The sequence below is a fragment of the Anomaloglossus baeobatrachus genome, chromosome 11 (assembly GCF_048569485.1).
Source record: "Anomaloglossus baeobatrachus isolate aAnoBae1 chromosome 11, aAnoBae1.hap1, whole genome shotgun sequence".
Taxonomy (NCBI): domain Eukaryota; kingdom Metazoa; phylum Chordata; class Amphibia; order Anura; family Aromobatidae; genus Anomaloglossus; species Anomaloglossus baeobatrachus.
The window spans coordinates 157928762-157947251 of NC_134363.1; the positions used below are offsets into that span (position 1 = coordinate 157928762).

The following is an 18490-nucleotide window of genomic DNA, read 5'->3' on the forward strand; positions in this document are numbered from 1 at the left end:
TCATCACTAGTTACGAGTATTGAGTACCCAAGCATGGTAGTGCCCACTCATCACTAGATACGAGTACAGAGCACCCGAGCATGGTAGTGCCCACTCATCACTAGATACGAGTACAGAGCACCCGAGCATGGTAGTGCCCACTCATCACTAGTTACTAGTACAGAGCACCCGAGCATGGTAGTGCCCACTCATCACTAGTTACGAGTACAGAGCACCCGAGCATGGTAGTGCCCGCTCATCACTAGTTACGAGTACAGAGCACCCGAGCATGGTAGTGCCCACTCATCACTAGTTACGAGTACAGAGCACCCGAGCATGGTAGTGCCCACTCATCACTAGTTACGAGTACAGAGCACCCGAGCATGGTAGTGCCCACTCATCACTAGTTACGAGTACTGAGCACCTGAGCATGGTAGTGCCTGCTCATCACTAGTTACGAGTACTGAGCACCCGAGCATGGTAGTGCCCACTCATCACTAGTTACGAGTACCAAGCACCCGAGCATGGTAGTGCTCGCTCATCACTAGTTACGAGTACAGAGCACCTGAGCATGGTAGTGCTCACTCATCACTAGTTACGAGTACCGAGCACCCAATCATGGTAGTGTCTGCTCATCACTAGTTACAAGTACTGAGCACCTGAGCATGGTAGTGCTCACTCATCACTAGTTACGAGTACCGAGCACCCAATCATGGTACTGTCTGCTCATCACTAGTTACGAGTACTGAGCACCCGACCATGGTAGTGCCCGCTCATCACTAGTTACGAGTGCAGAGCACCCGAGCATGGTAGTGTCTGCTCATCACTAGTTACCAGTACTGAGCACCCGAGCATGGTAGTGCTCGCTCATCACTAGTTACGAGTACTGAGCACCCGAGCATGGTAGTGCTCACTCATCACTAGTTACGAGTGCAGAGCACCTGAGCATGGTAGTGCCCGCTCATCACTAGTTACCAGTACTGAGCACCCGAGCATGGTAGTGCTCGCTCATCACTAGTTACGAGTACTGAGCACCCGAGCATGGTAGTGCCCACTCATCACTAGTTACGAGTACTGAGCACCTGAACATGATAGTGCTCGCTCATGACTAGTTGCGAGTGCAGAGCACCTGAGCATGGTAGTGCCCGCTCATCACTAGTAGCGAGTACCAAGCACCCGAGCATGGTAGTGCTCGCTCATCACTAGTTACGAGTACTGAGCACCCGAGCATGGTAGTGTCCGCTCATCACTAGTTACGAGTACAGAGCACCCGAGCATGGTAGTGCTCGCTCATCACTAGTTACGAGTACTGAGCACCCGAGCTCGCTCATCACTAGTTACGAGCACCCGAGCATGGTAGTGTCCGCTCATCACTAGTTACGAGTACTGAGCCCCCGAGCATGGTAGAGCCTGCTCATCATTAATTACCAGTACAGAGCACCCAAGCATGGTAGTGCTCACTCATCACTAGTTACGAGTACCGAGCACCCGAGCATGGTAGTGTCCGCTCATCACTAGTTACGAGTACTGAGCACCCGAGCATGGTAGTGTCTGCTCATCACTAGTTACCAGTACTGAGCACCCGAGCATGGTAGTGCTCGCTCATCACTAGTTACGAGCACCCGAGCATGGTAGTGTCCGCTCATCACTAGTTACGAGTACTGAGCACCCGAGCATGGTAGTGCTCACTCATCACTAATTACCAGTACAGAGCACCCAAGCATGGTAGTGCTCACTCATCACTAGTTACGAGTACCGAGCACCCGAGCATGGTAGTGTCCGCTCATCACTAGTTACGAGTACTGAGCACCCGAGCATGGTAGTGTCTGCTCATCACTAGTTACCAGTACTGAGCACCCGAGCATGGTAGTGCTCGCTCATCACTAGTTACGAGTACTGAGCACCCGAGCATGGTAGTGCTCGCTCATCACTAGTTACGAGTGCAGAGCACCTGAGCATGGTAGTGCTCGCTCATCACTAGTTACGAGCACCCGAGCATGGTAGTGTCCGCTCATCACTAGTTACGAGTACTGAGCACCCGAGCATGGTAGTGTCCGCTCATCACTAGTTACGAGTACTGAGCACCCGAGCATGGTAGTGCCCGCTCATCACTAATTACCAGTACAGAGCACCCAAGCATGGTAGTGCTCACTCATCACTAGTTACGAGTACCGAGCACCCGAGCATGGTAGTGTCCGCTCATCACTAGTTACGAGTACTGAGCACCCGAGCATGGTAGTGTCTGCTCATCACTAGTTACCAGTACTGAGCACCCGAGCATGGTAGTGCTCGCTCATCACTAGTTACGAGTACTGAGCACCCGAGCATGGTAGTGCTCACTCATCACTAGTTACGAGTGCAGAGCACCTGAGCATGGTAGTGCCCGCTCATCACTAGTTACAAGTACAGAGCACCTGAGCATGGTAGTGCTCGCTCATCACTAGTTACAAGTACTGAGCACCCGAGCATGGTAGTGCCCACTCATCACTAGTTACGAGTACTGAGCACCTGAACATGGTAGTGCTCGCTCATCACTAGTTACGAGTACTGAGCACCCGAGCATGGTAGTGCTCACTCATCACTAGTTACCAGTACAGAGCACTCAAGCACGGTAGTGCTCGCTCATCACTAGTTACGAGTACAGAGCACCCGAGCATGGTTGTGCCCGTTCATCACTAGTTACATGTACTGAGCACCCGAGCATGGTAGTGCCCGCTCATCACTAGTTACGAGTACTGAGCACCCGAGCATGGTAGTGCTCGCTCATCACTAGTTACGAGCACCCGAGCATGGTAGTGTCCGCTCATCACTAGTTACGAGTACTGAGCACCCGAGCATGGTAGTGCTCACTCATCACTAGTTACCAGTACAGAGCACTCAAGCACGGTAGTGCTCGCTCATCACTAGTTACGAGTACAGAGCACCCGAGCATGGTAGTGCCCGTTCATCACTAGTTACATGTACTGAGCACCCGAGCATGGTAGTGCTCACTCATCACTAGTTACGAGCACCCGAGCATGGTAGTGTCCGCTCATCACTAGTTACGAGTACTGAGCACCCGAGCATGGTAGTGCCCGCTCATCACTAATTACCAGTACAGAGCACCCAAGCATGGTAGTGCTCACTCATCACTAGTTACGAGTACCGAGCACCCGAGCATGGTAGTGTCCGCTCATCACTAGTTACGAGTACTGAGCACCCGAGCATGGTAGTGTCTGCTCATCACTAGTTACCAGTACTGAGCACCCGAGCATGGTAGTACTCGCTCATCACTAGTTACGAGCACCCGAGCATGGTAGTGTCCGCTCATCACTAGTTACGAGTACTGAGCACCCGAGCATGGTAGTGCTCACTCATCACTAATTACCAGTACAGAGCACCCAAGCATGGTAGTGCTCACTCATCACTAGTTACGAGTACCGAGCACCCGAGCATGGTAGTGCCCGCTCATCACTAGTTACGAGTACTGAGCACCCGAGCATGGTAGTGTCTGCTCATCACTAGTTACCAGTACTGAGCACCCGAGCATGGTAGTGCTCGCTCATCACTAGTTACGAGTACTGAGCACCCGAGCATGGTAGTGCTCACTCATCACTAGTTACGAGTGCAGAGCACCTGAGCATGGTAGTGCCCGCTCATCACTAGTTACAAGTACAGAGCACCTGAGCATGGTAGTGCTCGCTCATCACTAGTTACGAGTACTGAGCACTCGAGCATGGTAGTGCCCACTCATCACTAGTTACGAGTACTGAGCACCTGAACATGGTAGTGCTCGCTCATGACTAGTTGCGAGTGCAGAGCACCTGAGCATGGTAGTGCTCGCTCATCACTAGTTACGAGTACTGAGCACCCGAGCATGGTAGTGCTCGCTCATCACTAGTTACGAGCACCGAGCACCCGAGCATGGTAGTGTCCGCTCATCACTAGTTACGAGTACTGAGCACCCGAGCATGGTAGTGCCCGCTCATCACTAGTTACGAGTACTGAGCACCCGAGCATGGTAGTGCCCGCTCATCACTAGTTACGAGTACAGAGCACCCAAGCACGGTAGTGCTCGCTCATCACTAGTTACGAGTACTGAGCACCCGAGCATGGTAGTGCCCGCTCATCACTAGTTACGAGTACAGAGCACCCAAGCACGGTAGTGCTCGCTCATCACTAGTTACGAGTACTGAGCACCCGAGCATGGTAGTGCCCGCTCATCACTAGTTACGAGTACAGAGCACCCGAGCATGGTAGTGCCCGCTCATCACTAGTTACGAGTACAGAGCACCCCGAGCATGGTAATTCTCACTCATCACTAGTTACGAGTACCAAGCATGGTAGTGCTCACTCATAACTACTTATGATCCTATGACTCGGAGCATATTATTGCACACAACCTGATATATTTCTTGGCCTAATCATAATATGAGGGGGATCTGAGCACATGTGGAGCCCTTCAGGTGCGGTGCAGCAGGGTACTACCCTTAGGGACTCCACGGGATGGAACGGTCGGGTCACAGGTAGGGAACCTTCGTTTTGGGATTTGCCGTGACGCCACTCTCAGAATTGCGGTCAGTGAGGACCACCACTGCAGGTTAAGGGATGCCTGGGGCTGATGGTGGGTGCAGTCAGTATAATAGCCTCCTGAGAGTGAGGCAAGCCCCAGGCCCCTGTGTATGTGTGTGGGACCACAGGTCGCAGAATGACTCAAACACAGTCCAAGTAGTCTTTTAACGTGTTTACTCACTGTTTAGAGGTCACGGTGAGATGCCCGGGCGACACTGTGATAACCAGGTGGAACCAGGAATTCCAGGAGGCCGTTCTGAGGGTAGCTGTCCACTCGCCCTCCTTGCACTCTTTCTGTTTGGGAGGATCCCTTGCCTGAAGCGTGGTAGGACTCCTCCAGGGAAGCTGTTACTACCCTGCTCCCCTCTCTCTGGCCCGTCTGCCGGCAGCGTGGCCTTGGTGGGATGGCTTCTGGCCCTGTCCCCTTATGGGCCTGGTGATTGCTGCTTGGCTCGAGCTCTGTGTAGTCGTGGTGAGGGCATGAAGTACCCCCCCCCACCTGTAGGTTAAGCAGCTCTGGATGATTTGCTGCCCGTACTGGGGATCTGTTTCCCCTTGCGTGCTCGGATACCAGGATCTCCGTACTCAGCCACCCCTCTCTCTGGATGTCTTTCAGGCCGACCCACGGTGCCCTTTCTCCCCCGCTTTCAGCTACTGCACTCCTCAGGACCTGTCTTACACGAGAGCCCCTCTGCTCCCTTCCACACACCTCAACCTCCAGCTCCTGACTTATCTCACTTCCTCTCTGCCCTGCTTCCTAGCAACCAGCCTCGGAGCACACCCCTTGCTGGGAATTGAAAGTTAACCCCTACTGGCTACCCAAGGGTCCCCTCTAGTGATGTGGGAGACCTGGTCACTATGTGTTTGTATGTGCACCTCATCCTGGCCTTTGGAGATTACCTGGAGGCATTGTCCCCGCATGGGTGCAATACTCTGTGGTGCCTGACCAGGTCAGGGGCGCCACATTCCCCCTTAGTTATCATCAGCACGTCCTCGGGCTGCAAAGACAAGAGAAAAGAAAAAAGGTAAATACAAACTTTTCCCACACAGAGGCAATTATTTACATTTAAACATACCAGGTACCATTCCACCACCAACCACCCACATGTCCGAACCCCACCCAAAAACCTCCAGGAGGTAGGTCGCCGGTCCTTTTGGTGACCAGGGCTGGGCCATCACATTCCCCAGACCTTTCCTCCAATCTTCCTCTCCTGAGGAGAGTGGTGTAAGGTAGGCCCCATAAACAGGCGTACCCGCTTCCGAGTGTTGGAGGGCAGGCCCCATAAACAGGCGTGCCCCCTTGTTGGTGCAGAGCCATGCCCCCTAACAGGCAGACTCTGTGGTTGATACCAAGGAGGCAACTTTTTTACAATGCAAAAGTTTGTGGTTAAAGCCAGTTCATAACCGGTGGTCCATTTTTTTTTTTAAAGTGCACGTGAACTAGTGCAAAGAAAACATTTTAAAGAGGTCTCACAATAGTCCTTGTGGGCACATTTCACTTAAACGTTACTTAACTGTAAACAGGTTAAACATTACATTTCATACCGTCACTTTGAACTAAACTGTACTTTCTCTATAGCATAATGGGAGCTGACCAAAGTTGCTGCGGGTTGACCTACGCAGTACTATACTGTCACCTGTCTGAGGTTGTATCCTCCCACCCGATGTATGTGTCTCAATGTGAATAATAGGTGTACTAGGTATTGATACCAGTGCGTGGTCTTCTGCTTCAGCTACATTTGGCTCTTCCAGTTTCTGAACAGGTTCTTCTGGGTCTCTTACTTCTCCAGATTGAGGGAATGTAATAACCGGAATAACTACTGCTCCATTGTATTGAGGCCAACTTGCTGGAAAATCTCCAAGTACAGTATGGATCATCTTTTCTTTTGGTTCTTGAACTGGCAAAGGGTTGGGACTTTCTTCAGGGGTTCTTAGTTGTTCAGGACATTTCTTTAAGCGATCTCTAGAAACGACAGCTGTTGTTTTTCCTCCATCCTTGCTGATACGGCATGTCTTTTCATTGCTAAGCGTCGATGGTAACACAGTATAGGGTTCTTCTTCCCAGTGATTGTCAAGTTTATGATGTCTTCTCTTTCTCTTGAGAACTATATCTCCTGGCATCAAAGGAACAGCAGGTGCTTTTCGATTGTAGGCCTTTTCTTGTTTCTCACGCTGCTGAGTCAGGCTTCGCTCCACACACTCTTGTACTTTCTTGTATTGGGCTTGGCGGTTGGAATCCCAATCAGCACCTTGTAGATGGTCTTCAGGGGTCTCAACTCCCATTTCCAGATCTACTGGCAATCTCCCTGGTCTGGCCCTCATCAGGTATGCCGGTGTGCAGTTCGTGGAACTCACAGGGATGTTGTTATACATGTCCACTAGATCGGGCAGTTTTTCCGGCCACCGACTTCGTTCTTCTAATGGGAGAGTCTTCAGAAGGTCGAGAATGATGTGGTTCATTTTCTCACACATGCCATTGGTCTGAGGATGGTAAGGTGTGGTACGGATCTTCTTGCAGTCGTAAAGGTTACAAAACTCCTTAAACACTTCAGCTTCAAAGGCTGGCCCTTGGTCAGTGAGCACTTGGTCTGGATAGCCATGTGGTCGACAGAAATGTGTCTGGAACGCTTTGGCTGCAGTCTGACCGGTCAAGTCCTTGACTGGTACTACCACCAGGAATCTGGAGTAGTGGTCAACCATAGTGAGAGCGTAGTTGTAGCCTTGTCTGCTGGGTGCCAACTTTACATGGTCCAGGGCCACGATCTCCAGGGGCCGTTTAGTTTGGATTGGCTGGAGTGGTGCTCTCTGGCTGGGCTGGTCTTTTCTTCTAAGATTGCAGGGCCCGCAGTTTCGACACCACTTCTCTAGGGCAGATCTCATGCCCACCCAGTAGAATCTTACTTTAAGTAGGGCCTCCAGTTTCTTCCAACCAAAGTGGCCTGCACCATTGTGATAGGCTTCTAGCACCATCCTCGTATCCTTCTGTGGTACAATCACTTGCCACACCTTCTCATGCGTCCTCGGGTCAATGATGCTCCTGTAAAGTTTGTCTTGATAGATGAATAATCAACCCCTCTCCTTCCATAGGTACTGTGCCTCAGGTGGGGCTCCTTTGTCAAGGCTGGCGCCAGGCTGGTTGATCAGTTTCTTTACCAAGCCTACCGCTGGATCATTTTCCTGGGTCTCCTTCCAATTGTAGTGTGGTAGTGGGTTCAGGGTCACCTCTTGGCGGTTGGCACGCAACTGCCGACACTGTTTTGCTCCATGGCGATGGAACGCTGGCAGCTCAATCTCTTCAAGATCATCTACATCTTCACCCTCGTCTGCTAGGTGAGGCATCCTGGACAGAGCATCTGCGTTGCCGTTCTTGCGGCCAGCTCGATACTTGACAGTAAAGTCATAATTCGCCAGTCGGGCTACCCAACGCTGCTCCATGGCACCCAATTTAGCAGTATCCAAGTGGGTCAGGGGGTTGTTGTCCGTGAAGACAGTGAATTTGGTGGCTGCCAGGTAGTGTTTGAACCGCTCTGTGATAGCCCATACCATGGCCAGGAACTCTAGCTTAAATGAGCTATAATTTTCTGGGTTTCTTTCAGTAGGCCTGAGCTTCCTGCTGGCGTAAGCAATCACACGCTCTTTGCCTCCCTGCACCTGTGAAAGCACTGCTCCCAGTCCCACATTACTGGCATCTGTGTACAGTACGAATGGCAGACCGTAGTCAGGGTAGGCTAGGATCTCTTCACCCGTCAAGGCCCCTTTCATCTGTCTGAAGGAGTGTTCTTCTGCTTCTCCCCAGTGAAATGGCGGGCCGGAGATCTTTCCTTTCTTCTTTGGGTGGCCTACCAGGAGCTCTTGCAAAGGCGCTGCCATTTTCGTGTAGCCCTTGATGAACCTTCTGTAGTAGCCTACCAAGCCAAGGAACTGACGTACCTCCCGAACGGTAGTAGGTGTGGGCCATTCCTGGATGACTGTGACCTTCTCTGGGTCCGGTGCTACTCCTTCTGCACCGACCACGTGACCTAGGTACTGGACCTTTGGCTTCAGTAGATGGCACTTGGATGGTTTCAGCTTCATTCCATATCGGGATAGCGCTTCAAAGACTTCAGCCAGGTGTTTCAGGTGGTCCTCGTAGGTCTTGGAGTACACGATGACATCATCCAGGTAGAGCAGGACGGTCTCAAAGTTGAGGTGCCCTAGGCAGCATTCCATAAGCCTCTGGAAGGTCCCGGGGGCATTGCAGAGTCCAAATGGCATGCTGTTGAACTCACAGAGGCCCATTGGGGTGGTGAAGGCCGTCTTCTCCCGATCTTCCTCTGCTACAGATACTTGCCAGTAGCCACTAGTAAGATCTAGGGTAGAAAAGTAGTTGGAGGTTTTTAAGGCAGCGAGGGATTCCTCTATCCTTGGCAAAGGGTAGGCATCCTTGTGTGTTATCTGATTTATCCGTCTGTAATCCACACACATCCTCATCGTGCCATCCTTCTTTCTCACCAGGACCAGGGGAGCCGCCCAGGGGCTGCAACTGTCCCTTATGACTCCTGCCTCCTTCATGTCCTTCAGCATGTCCTTTGTGCGCTGGTAATGGGCTGGTGGAATAGGCCTATGTCTTTCCTTAATGGGAGGATGACTGCCTGTGGGTATGTGATGTTGCACCCCTTTGATCCTACCAAAGTCTAGTGGGTTCTTACTAAAGACCTGCTCGTATTCCTGCACGACCCTGTAAACCCCATGTTTCTGGTAGACGGGTGTAGAGTCAGTCCCCACGTGTAGTTTCTGGCACCAGTCCTCTAACTGCTTTTGGGAGGTCTCATCCTCTGTTGAGTCAGCTTGTGTCAGGGGACCTACAGGTGTTATGGCGTCATCTGAGCATGTAAACAGTTTGGCTATGGTAGCGTACCTTGGTAGTCTGGCTTCCTCCTCCCCACAGTTCAACACTCGTACAGGCACTCGTCCCTTGTGTACATCAACTACCCCCCTGGCTGTCAGAATCGTGGGCCAGTGGTCTGAATGAGTGGGCTCTAGTACAGCCTGGTAATCTTGTCCTCTGAGACCTACCGCTGCTCTACACCACATCATCATTTCACTCCGTGGGGGTATCACAATGGGGTTAGCATCCATCACCCGTACACTACCAATCTCACCGCCAGTCTGTTTTACCTGTTGCTTCCTCAGAATGATTCGGATCTCCTTTTGCAAGGCTCTTTGCGACCTGCCCTCAGCACCTTCAACAATCTGGTGAAGCAACAACAACACTTCCCCTAGGCAATTTTCTATGACATTAGTGCCTAAAATCATTTGCGGGTTCCTTTCTCTAATATCAGTGTCCACAACAATCAGTCCTTGTCCCTTCATTTCCTGCCTTCCCACCTTTATGGTTACCTCTTTGACTCCAATCTGGCCTATAGGTTGTCCGTTGGCAGCATAGATGGTGAGGGAGGGGTCCGGGGGTCGGAGTTCGTCGTCCGACCAAAACCTATGATAAAGGACATACGGGATCGTAGTTACCTGAGAGCCGGTGTCCAATAATGCCGGGGTAGGGATCCCATCCAGGACGATGGACAGGACAGGACGTCCACCCACGTACTGATCACGGCAGCGACCTGGGCCTGATCTTCTTAATCCTGAGGACTGGCCCTCGGCCCCAGGTTTGGCTCGTTTAAAGGGCAAGCCCTTGCATAGTGACCTGCCTCCTGGCAACGACGACAGATGGGTTGTCCAGATGAGTCATAGCGATCACTGCTCCTGCCTCGGGTTGTAGGACCTCTTCTCCTCCGCATCCACGGGACGTCCTCTGGGCTGTCAGCTAGCAGGATCCGATGAGGGACTTTGGTGTCTGAGGGCAACTGCATTGCTTTCAGGATTTGTGCGACGTCCTTAGTGAGCTGTTGCACCTGGGAGGATAGTGTATTTATGGTCTCTGCTGGCGTGTTGAGTCCTTTTGCAGTTATCAGGGCCTGCGAGGAGGATTCCGCTCCTGCAGCCGTGGAACTGGCAGGCCATGCTGGTGCGACGGGGTCTGTGTCCACAGGAGGTTGGAGTGCTTTCACTGCCCTGTCTTTCAGAATGGCAAAGTCCACGTCAGGGTGTTCCAGGGACCACAGCTTCATCTGCTTCCCATCCTCAGGAGAGCGCAGGCCCCGCAAGAATTGTTCCTTCATCATCCGGTTTCCTTCCTGATCACTGACAGGGTCCACCAGCTTGAGAGCCCGTAGTGCAGCCTGCAGCCTGAGGGCATAGTCTCTTATACTATCTTGGGGCTTCTGACGGCAGTTATAGAAGTCCGTCCTCAGCTCTCCCTCTGTGCGGTGTTCAAAAGCAGCTGCTAGTTTGGCAAAGATGGTCTCAACAGAGCCCCGGTCATCATTGGTCCAGGACTCAGCTTCCAATTCTGCTGCTCCAGTCAATTGTCCCAGCACCACAGCGGCCCTCTGCTTACCAGTCATCGCGTGCATGTCTAGCAGGGTGTTGATCTTCTTCTTAAACCCGGTCAACGTGTCTATTTTACCGGCGTATTGGGGCAGCCATTGCGCTCCTGGGACATACAGTAAGGAAACTGGCATTATGGGGGAGATTTCGGCCGGCGCAGCTGCGACCGCGGCACCGGCACCAGGCGCTGCTGCGTCCAGCGCGACGGGGGCTGGCATCGCTTGGGCTGCGTCGCCCTGACCAGGGGCATTACCTCCTGCACCGTCCATTTTTCTTCAAAAAAATCTGCGCGCTCCCTTTCCACTTCCTGGGTCAGTACGCTCTCTGAATTGTGGGGATTCTGGGGCGGCCACACCTCTTCGTGGGCGGTGCTCTTCTCCCTCGCGCGGGCTGCAGCGCGCGCTTTTGAAGATGACAATATGGCGGCGGTTCAATTTTTGCGGTCGGACCTCTGAGGCACACGGTCACCTGTCTGAACAGGTCTAGTCCAAATCCTGTTCGTGACGCCAGATCTGTGGAGCCCTTCAGGTGCGGTGCAGCAGGGTACTACCCTTAGGGACTCCACGGGATGGAACGGTCGGGTCACAGGTAGGGAACCTTCGTTTTGGGATTTGCCGTGACGCCACTCTCAGAATTGCGGTCAGTGAGGACCACCACTGCAGGTTAAGGGATGCCTGGGGCTGATGGTGGGTGCAGTCAGTATAATAGCCTCCTGAGAGTGAGGCAAGCCCCAGGCCCCTGTGTATGTGTGTGGGACCACAGGTCGCAGAATGACTCAAACACAGTCCAAGTAGTCTTTTAACATGTTTACTCACTGTTTAGAGGTCACGGTGAGATGCCCGGGCGACACTGTGATAACCAGGTGGAACCAGGAATTCCAGGAGGCCGTTCTGAGGGTAGCTGTCCACTCGCCCTCCTTGCACTCTTTCTGTTTGGGAGGATCCCTTGCCTGAAGCGTGGTAGGACTCCTCCAGGGAAGCTGTTACTACCCTGCTCCCCTCTCTCTGGCCCGTCTGCCGGCAGCGTGGCCTTGGTGGGATGGCTTCTGGCCCTGTCCCCTTATGGGCCTGGTGATTGCTGCTTGGCTCGAGCTCTGTGTAGTCGTGGTGAGGGCATGAAGTACCCCACCCCACCTGTAGGTTAAGCAGCTCTGGATGATTTGCTGCCCGTACTGGGGATCTGTTTCCCCTTGCGTGCTCGGATACCAGGATCTCCGTACTCAGCCACCCCTCTCTCTGGATGTCTTTCAGGCCGACCCACGGTGCCCTTTCTCCCCCGCTTTCAGCTACTGCACTCCTCAGGACCCGTCTGACACAAGAGCCCCTCTGCTCCCTTCCACACACCTCAACCTCCAGCTCCTGACTTCCCTCACTTCCTCTCTGCCCTGCTTCCTAGCAACCAGCCTCGGAGCACACCCCTTGCTGGGAATTGAAAGTTAACCCCTACTGGCTACCCAAGGGTCCCCTCTAGTGATGTGGGAGACCTGGTCACTATGTGTTTGTATGTGCACCTCATCCTGGCCTTTGGAGATTACCTGGAGGCATTGTCCCCGCATGGGTGCAATACTCTGTGGTGCCTGACCAGGTCAGGGGCGCCACACACACATATTGAACATTATCCGCTCTGTTGACATTATGATTTGGTAAGCACTTAGTAAAATATGCGGCACTGCTAGATTGGTGCAAAAAGCGATATCTGACGCTTTCACAGCAAGGAGTGCTATGAAGTGTTGTAGGGTCCCACTCTGAATGCCGTCATCCACAAACTCAGAAGAATGGAGCCGACTTTTGTTAGACAATCTGGTCCTTTAGGGTAGAATTAGGGAATATGGGGATCATTATTATTAATTAAATTGCATTTTTCTTTTATTTGTTTGCATATGTTCAGATACTATTAAAGAACATATAGACACAAGCTCCGGAGCCCCTGAGGAAGCTGCCAGCTGTAGCAATGATAGACAGGGTGTTATTCCACCCATACAGTAGGGAGATATTTACTACCTTTGATTTAGGTGATAGGTATATTTTATGCTTTTAGTATTTTCACCCATTTTCTGGCCTTTTATAAGCTATGTTATTAGTTATCCAATTTATGGCTGTTCATATAGTATAATCTAGTTTATTCACTGCTAGCACACAATAGACATTATTATCATCACTTGTGATTGACCGGATTTGGGAAATGGGTTGGGGGAGGTGCCATTCTTATAAATGACACTGGTTTCTATTTTTTGGGTGTTTTATTCTTTACTTTTGTGCAATAAAATTTGAGATTTATTTGCTTACTGCCTCTATTGTGTTCTCATTTTTTTGGATCCTGACTAGGACCGCCCACTGGACTACTAAGCCCAGAATAAGTCATTCATAATTTTTTTCCATATAACCATGCATCAGTCTCTGCTCTGTACCATGCTCTATATATTCGACTGCAAGTTGAACAGCAGTCATATATATATATATATATATATATATATATATATATATATATATATATATATATATATATATATATATATATATATATATTTCTGTTTCCTATAGCTGGAACACATTTGTATCTAAAATGTGAGGTGGTAACCCATTATATTTCTACCAAGTATATAATTGTACTTTCCATTCTTCGTTAATCCTGGGCTTACCTGTGCAGATATTTTACCTTATTACCCGGCATTCACATGATCCATTACATACACACCCTAATTATGTGTCAGTGTCACAGGCCTCACCTCCATAATGTGCGGATGTGTACTTGTATATAATTATAATTCAAAATCATTTATATGGTGAGATTTAAAAAGGTTATCTTCATGTTCAATCTTCAGCAGCATACGGCTCCTCTACCTCCCGGCTTCTTGCTTGCTGGAGGGGGCAATGCGCTCCTAATGATTGACAGTTTGGACCTGCAGCACTATCGTGTTCCTGGCTAGAAATGTGCTGTCACATTTCTTCTGTACAAAGCATCTTGCACACTAGGAGATGCTCTGCTGTGTCTTTCTGGACTACTAAGCAGGCAGGTCGATTGATTGCTCAGGTGTTTCATCTTTCTGGTAATTGATCTGTTTCTTTACTGAGCATGCTCCCACAGAACCTTGCCAGTCGTACTTTCTTTTTCTGTTGTTGTGCTGTTGGCCTGTATTTCGGCTATTGTTCTGATCTTTGTTTTTTGACCCCGGTCTGATGTTTAACTCCTATCTGCCCGCTCCCTGTTCCTGTTGTGACTTCCTGGCTTTAGACCTCGGACCGTTACCTGACCATTTCTCAGTTTACTCCCTGAATCGGTTACATGCCTTCCTGGAATTCTAACCTTTGGATTGTGACCTGACTATGCCTCTGTATATTCCCTGTATCCATACATGTCCTCTTGTTGCCAGACCCCGGCTTTCCTGACTACTCTTCTGTTTGTACAACCCGTAAGTAGTGACTGCATTACATGTGCCCTCTCTGATACTGCGAGCAGAGGTAGATCACAGGGTCACTGAAACTGGCAGGGTGCAACGATCAACCCAGAACTTCCAAGCAAGCACTGCCCTCCTTGTCTTGGAAACCGGCCACCTTTGATAAACCGCAGTGGTGGCCAGTAACAAAGGCAATGAGCACTGAACTATATAATGAAAAATCCCACTGGTCTTGAGAACAGAGAGTATTTTTAATAAGTATATAGCAAAGTTGTTTGTTTTTACAAGCACTTTTCCATTTTACCCGTTTACGATGAGACAACTCCTTCAACATTTAATTGAGTTTCTTGTGCAAAGTAATAATAAGAGATTGTGCCCATGTCCGTAGTTATTTTATGATTTTGCATAACCTCCAAGTTGTACACAGGCACACTGGAGCACCTATAGACCATAATGGGACCCTTCTGTAACTCCTTAAGCTGCATTCTTATTTTCCCTAAAAATTGTGCTCCATCAGATGCCATATTAGAAACAAATCCAAACTGCAGGATGATGCAGAGCACCATATGGTGGCACATGGAGCCCCTGTTCCCTATAGTGTGGACTTTCAGGAACTTCAAATATCACCCAAACATCCCAATACAGTTAACAAAAATTAAAAAAAATAAAATTTTTATAATATATATATATATATATATATATATATATATATATATATATATATATATATATATATATATATATGTAAAAATATAACATTTAATAGATTAAAAGAAAAAAACAATTAGTACAAAAGCGCTCGGCCTCTCTGCGACCCTTCATTTCTGTGGGGACAGTCAGAATCCCGATACTCGCCTCTTAGGTGAGGTGTTTACTTTTTTCTGAACTAACATTTGCACACAAAGTACAACCACAGAATGAATCCTCCCAAATTCACTCTGAACATTGATCTGGTGGTTAAGAGGCCATACTCTGCTCCAAAACATGGGCCGGAGAGACTGGACAGAAAATACGTCCACACCCCTCCCTAAACAGGGGTAGACAAGGACAACAAACCTCCCAGTAACACTACTTACGAAAAGTTAGGGATATTTGGCTTTCAATTGAAATCTATGTAAAACGTAAAAAGTTCACACTACAGTGATATTTTACCATGAAAGTAGGGTATTTATGTAGAAGCAGCAATGGGGATTCCTCATCTCAAACAATTTATTGAAACAAGAGGCAACACCAATGGTGGGTATACCCACCCAAAATGTCATTATCTCAATAACGTGTTATGTGGCCTTGAGCATCAGTTCCAACTGACAATGACGCCTCCTGCTGGTCACAAGTGGAGTTATTGTCTGTGGAGGCATGGTATCCCACTCTTCTTGAAGGGCGGCACTCAGGTCATTGAGGTTCTGGAGTACAGAGTTACGGCCTCTACACTCTAGGTTTTCTATGGGGTTCAGGTCTGGAGAAAGTGCAGCCGCTCCATTTGAGGTCCCCCAGTCTCAAGCAGCCGTTCACTAATGATGCGACCTTGATGAGCTGCAGCATTGTCGTCCATGAAGATGAAATTTGGCCTGTGTTGTTCATGCAGAGGCACAACGACTAGATTAATGATGCTATTCCAATAATAGGGGCTGTCACTGTACCATTCACACAGTGTATGGCAGTTCTGTATTAAGTAGACACACCGGCCCACACTGTAACAACACCACCACCAAAGGCTCGTCTGGTGACAACAGTGGTTGATGCACAGCGCTCTCCTTGGTTGTCTCAAACATCGTTGGTGCCATCATTTCTGCTCAAAGTGAATCAACTTTCATCAGTGAACAGCAACATCCAGTGTAGATGATGCCTGTGCCTGGTAGTGTCGTCAGGTACCTTGCAGGTCGTCTAGCATGCAGACCACACTGATGTAAAAGGTTTTGAATGTTCTGGCGTGGTATTTGGGTGCCTCTGGATTTGTGTGACATTCATCATCCAGTTCTGAAGAGCATTGTTCACAATGAAGTGGTCATCAGTGTGGGATTTGGACAAATCATGTCAACGTCTCTGCCTTTCTGTGACTCTATATCTCTGTACAACCTGCTGATGAGGCTCTAAGCTCAGTGGCCAAGTCTTTGCTTTTCTGGGATTCTTCCAGTCTCTCTGTATCTCTGTACAACCTGCTGATGACACTGTGCGACACTAAGTTCAGTGGTCACTTCCATCTGAGAACATCCTGCTTGAAGCCTCGCAATGGCGCGATATTGCTGATCAATTGTTAGGTGTCGTCTTGGTCTCATGATGACAAAATATGATGAGGAGGACGGTTTAATACCAATTCTAACTGAACCCCGATATTTATTTGGTGATTAAAGGATAAAACACCTGCTGTGACTTTTGCCATTAAGCTTCTTGTTAGAGAACAGCAAGTTGTGTAAAAAGTACTGAAACATTGAACAGTTGGACATGTGCACTCAAAAGGTTAGAGAAGGTCACATTAAAGTTCCCCTAAAAAGGTTAGAGTGCATTTTAGGATCATCCTGAAATTTCACCCAAAAGCCAAATATCCCTAATTTTTTGTGGGTAGTATAGTAGACTAGGAGCTGATGTGCAATTCTTGGTAGCAGCCATTGCTCTTCTGGCTCCACTCAATGCTCGTACATCGAGCTGGTTGGTGGGGCACCAGTTGGGAGACCTTCACCGATCTGATACAGATGACATAACCTATGGGGAAGTCATCAATATTCTATGCATAGACAACCTCTTTAAGGATTAGTAAAAAGTTGTATAAATAACTTATTATACATGTTTGTTGAAGACTTGATAATACAAGTAGAAACGTCTTTAACCAGGTATAAGTTTCCAGGTCATTGGTCCCCACCAATTAGAACATACAGTCAAACTGTATATCAAAAATGAACAATAATCATAAAAACATACGTGATCCAATTACCTGAATGGCCATTGTTAGAAATCCGGAATTGTCCGTGCAATGGTCCTTCATATCCTGATAAATCCAACGGACCAAGTGTAGAGTCATGAACGACTTTCTTCTTTTGAATGTCAACGGGGGACTGATGGGTTGCGTCACATAAGGGGTATTTTTTACCCCAATTTGCTTCATCTACTTCTCCCTCTGCAAACAATGAAAAAAATAAAAAATATATATCTGGATAGAATATATACCCACCCTATAGACATGTTCACACATCAGGGTTTGTTTGTTTTTTATTGCCGAGTGTCTACAGAAATTAAACCCCAAAAGATATATATTTTTGACCCATGTTCTCGCTCACATAAGTCAATGGGTCCAGGAAAAAAAACAAAAATGTAACACACAGATGTCATCCACTTTTCATCCTTTTGCCATTTTTCCATAAAAGCTTTTTATTTTGCATTCGAGAAACAAGTGCACAGACAAAAAACTAATCCACATTCTTTTTCCGTGTGAACGAGGCTCTACAGCAAATTAATATATCATTACTAAGGGCAAGTTATCAAGTATTGCATAGTTTTTTTTGCCATTTTCTGGATCAAAGTTACATAGAGCCACAGCAAAAATTTAGGAGGCCCTGACTTGGACATTTTCCCAACCCTCCAATGTGGAAAAGTGAAAAAGATCCACAACTAACCCCTAAAATGCTGGCCACAGTTGCCTCAAAGTTTTTACCTCCTTGGTAAGATTTTTTCTATTACAAGGGACCCAAATGATGACCCCATGGATGTATACGGGAGCAACTGCACCATTGTAAAAAAAAAAAAAAAAAAAAGACCCTGAGGTTGCAAAATATAGAGTTGAAAAGGCTCTAGGTTTCTTCTCATACCCTTTGCTTAAAAATGTTTTTACACATTGACTTTTCCAAAAAAAAAAAAGTATTGGACACCAACTATATCAGAAAGTATAAAACTGGTCCTCATGAGCACAAAAAAAATGTAAGGCCTTGTGCGCACAGTGCGGTTTTTTTATGTGTTTTTGGCCCAAATCTGCATGTCTCTCTTCTTGCCAGCTAGTCAAAGTCAATGAGAATTGCTTATTTTTCACTTGCAGATTTGATGCAGAAAATAAACTGCGGCATGTCATTTGCTGGTGTATTTTTTCCACCCATTCTTTATTAACATGTCATTTGCTGGTGTATTTTTTCCACCCATTCTTTATTAAAAAAA

At 48.5% G+C, this 18490-nt stretch overlaps 1 protein-coding gene across 1 annotated transcript in view; it reads right to left on the bottom strand.

Moving 5' to 3' along the window:
• The window catches only part of CA6 (carbonic anhydrase 6), a 42030-nt gene that overhangs the window by 22669 nt on the left and 871 nt on the right, over positions 1 to 18490 (bottom strand). Inside the window, exon 2 of the mRNA XM_075328403.1 lies at positions 17280 to 17462. Coding sequence (XP_075184518.1) covers positions 17280 to 17462 — 183 coding nt within the window. The remainder of the gene's footprint in view (positions 1 to 17279; positions 17463 to 18490) is intronic.